The sequence below is a fragment of the Austrofundulus limnaeus genome, unplaced genomic scaffold, assembly GCF_001266775.1.
Source record: "Austrofundulus limnaeus strain Quisiro unplaced genomic scaffold, Austrofundulus_limnaeus-1.0 Scaffold1235, whole genome shotgun sequence".
Classification (NCBI taxonomy): domain Eukaryota; kingdom Metazoa; phylum Chordata; class Actinopteri; order Cyprinodontiformes; family Rivulidae; genus Austrofundulus; species Austrofundulus limnaeus.
In genome coordinates, this window is record NW_013953637.1 from 46,482 (window position 1) to 50,103 (window position 3,622).

A 3,622-nucleotide genomic window follows, 5' to 3' on the forward strand; every position below is an offset into this window, starting at 1 on the left:
AAATATTAATTACACTTGGCACCCCACATTTATTATCCTCTACTCCTTTAAATAAGGGCATCTTTTCTATTTTGTCTAAAGAAAATATCAGAAAAAAAGGACAAAAGCTTCTGAGATACTAACTTAGCCTCTCAAGCTACAGAGCAGAGAAAGAAAAACACAAGGATCTCACTGAATCAAGCCKGAGTTGATTCACACCAGCATGAAACAGTGATACTTTTCACACACAGCAGTTTTTCACTCCTAGAGTTAACACCAGAGGCCCTGTACCATCACACTTCACTCTGTCACGCTGGATATGTTTAAACTTTTATGGCGTCTGCTTGGAATCTCAACACAAAAGTCAACCATGTTTTTTGTWCTCCAGTTTGAGTAAAACACCTTTTGGACAGCGTAACAAAACAGTGCTGCCAAACAGCACTGTTTTTTATCTCTCTCTGTCTGTATAAGGGATGTAGGCAGTGCAGTGGCAGTGAAAACATTTCTCTCACCCCGTGTGCCCCGAGCTGATGTTAAGTGTGTTGTAAATATTTCATGAAGAAATTTGCTGTCAAGCTGCAAGTCGTGCACGGGCGCTTCTTGCTTATGTGAGCAATAAAATTTGGTTTTGTTCATGGATCTGGCAGTGAAAAGTTTGATTGAGAGCAGTCACTATGAGTCTGATTGGAGGCATTTTGAAAATACGTTTAATTACTCATCCTCCACCAAACATCTAAAGTAAAACCTGTGTCTGTAGTCATAGATCCCATGTGATCTGTATTTTCAGAAGCAGTCTCTGTYCCACTGGTGGGCAAAAACGACGCGGTTTCTACCTTTTAAACATTTCCAGAYGTTTCCAAATGCTACCAGGAAGACAGATATGTAACAGATATAATAGACAGATACTGTATATATACTATATAAGGCAGATAATAATAATAAATCAAGATGTGAATCTTTGAATTTGTTGCATCTCCACATAAAGTGAGTTTACAACCCTAAATATTATCAACTGCTGTAATGTCAATCTGTTAGCAAAATGGGGATGAATTTTCAAAAAACTCTCAGAAATTGATTGCTGGATGTAGATCGTCGACTTATTAATGTTTGGAGTTATCTCTTTTCAAAATGTGCACCATAATTAATCAGTCTTGGTAATCACAAAACAGCTATAAATTGGTCTGTTTTACAGAAATTAAGCTAAAATTTGGAGTTGGTAGTAGCTAAGAGTCAACCCCAAAACATACTTAGAGCTCTCCAGATTGTGCAAAACCTTTGTTTACAAATATGTCATTAACAGTTTGAGTTAACCCTATCTCTCCGTTAATAAAATATCTCATTAAAGTAGACAAATTAGGATGAAACTCGTACATATTCATCACTGGATGTCGTTTTTGAGTTGACCTGATGTAAGATGGTCTCCACAGCTGATCAACTCAGTTTAACAGGTTTGGATCTAAAATCTGGTGTGATTGTAACTGAGAGTCATTCCCATGTTATACTCTGAGCGTTAACAGATCCTGTGAGATCTTTGTTTAAAATGTTGGTGTGAAAGGTGGCTAGCAGTTCACATCCTCTCAAGGACTGTTTTTCATTTTAATTGTGTTGGCGAAATGACATGAAATTACACTCGCTCTCAAATTCAACAGGCTTCTTTTAATAACACCAGCAACAGCACCATAAAAATAACACTAAACAGCAAGGCAACAATAAAAGCAACACATTTAACAGTAGCATGCAGTTATCATTTGATTTCTCCATAAGTCTACTGGTTTGCTCAGTTTGAAACTCAAATTCAGTGTATTTTCACAGCGGTGTGATTTGATATCCCCACTCAAACTACATGAGTCACTCTTAAGAGCAAGGTTTGTATCACTGCACAAGAGCACACTCCGTGAGCACACTAACACTGTCTCTGCAGGCCCAAAGTATCTCTCCAGAGTCGTATGAGGATTGTTCAGAGTCAGAACTCTAATTAGTTTCCTCTCAAGGCTTCTCTTTCCTCTCTTCTCTGTGTCACGACAGTCTCTTTGCGAAGCTCTTGAAATTTCCTTTCTTCTCACTTTTTTCATGTCACTTGTTTTCAGGAAGGCTTCACACAGTTTCCTGCTCCCTGCTTTTTCATCACTTTGAGCTTCTGTGCAACACTCCTAATATTAATGCTTTAAAATCACTTTTGTGCTTTATGCACTTCAGTAGGAACAGACGGAATGAAACACAAGAGAAAATGTAATAATAAATCATACATGAAGAAAGAAAGGCTGAGTTTTTGATTGTAGCCCATGTTCACTACAACTTACGTTAGGTGCATAGCTTAGAGTGCGCCTGTTTTCTTTGATAGATAAGGGTGTTTTGAAGTTTGTGATGACCCCTCAGCCCAGCTTTTCTTCCTAATCTGTTGCCTTACAACTAAAAAACTGCCTTGTGTTTCAGAAGTGGTTGATTTTTCAGCAYGATACTTCCACCACCGTGCTTCATTGTAAAGATGTCCTCAGTGTGTTGAGAGACGTTGGGTTTTCTCCACACATGATAGTTTCCTCTATTGCCAAAACCTTTTTGTTTTGTTTTGAGTGCCATCGCTCGTATGGGTTGGGAATTTCTCAAACGAGTCTGCCAGTTGAAATGATTTATACAGGTGAAAGTGTTTTTCTGAGGACAAAGACGCCTGCTTGTTTTTCATGCTTGTGTCTTAACAGTTGGCAGGAAGGAGTTTCAGCGGAGTTCAGAGGTCACACGCTCCCTCCCTTCTTCGCCAAAGAGACTGGCAGTGGTTCCTCCAAAACCTCAGTCTCCAGGTAAGTTTTTTCCACACTGCCAAAACATTTTTTTAAATTATTTTTTACATTGTGTAAATAACAAAAAAATAGTAAATAAGCAGCTGTCTTTACATTTGCATACATGTCAACCCCTTCTGACGTTTACCTGTACACTGACCTTCAAAAATTGGTCATTTTTACCAAAAATCCATAGGTCGATGAATGGGGGCAAGAACCACCTAAAGAAAACAGCATACCACTCGTTGCTCCCACATGTAAATGGGAAGGCCATACAAACTCAAAGTTGTAAAGTAACTAAGTACAAATACTTTGTTACTGTACTTAAGTAGAATTTTTGGGTATCTCTGTACTTTACTTGAGTAATTAATTTTCAGCCTACTTTTTACTTCTACACCATACATTTTCACACAATTATCGGTACTTTCTACTCACTACATTTTAAAAAAAGGTAAGAAGTAGAAAGTTGTTACTTTTATTTCATTTTTGCTTGTTTTCATTTCAACTTGTTATTGTAAAAAAATACTATCCTTATAAATTGTGTCTCCAAGATAGAGGTTGTGCTAGACCTTTTTGCTGTCTGTCATTTTGACTGACAGGGTAAGAAAAAAATTGTCATGATCAATTTTTGTCCGTCACTTCCTTTTTTAAATGATAAAGACTAAACAGTCATAGAATGTGGCTATTGTCATGCTGGTTTTGCAGCTTTGCCTCAGATGTGGCGCCTGCAGGATTTCATCAGAGAAAAACTCATCAGTGCACCTCACACAAATACAGACCACAAGAGTGCGATGTGCATGGTGCTGAAAAACAGCGCATCTATCCCCCATCAGGCCCAACGTGCACAATATGACGCACACACACTGTCC

At 38.2% G+C, this 3,622-nt stretch overlaps 1 protein-coding gene and 1 long non-coding RNA gene across 4 annotated transcripts in view; one reads left to right on the forward strand and one right to left on the reverse strand.

Moving 5' to 3' along the window:
- The window catches only part of mtus2a (microtubule associated tumor suppressor candidate 2a), a 40,449-nt gene that overhangs the window by 24,691 nt on the left and 12,136 nt on the right, over positions 1-3,622 (forward strand). For all 3 annotated transcript variants that reach the window (XM_014031354.1, XM_014031356.1, XM_014031355.1), the window contains exon 6: positions 2,676-2,774. In XM_014031354.1, coding sequence (XP_013886808.1) covers positions 2,676-2,774 — 99 coding nt within the window. The remainder of the gene's footprint in view (positions 1-2,675; positions 2,775-3,622) is intronic.
- Positions 1-3,622, reverse strand: part of LOC106534654 (uncharacterized) — a 10,666-nt gene that overhangs the window by 4,288 nt on the left and 2,756 nt on the right. The window lies entirely within an intron of this gene.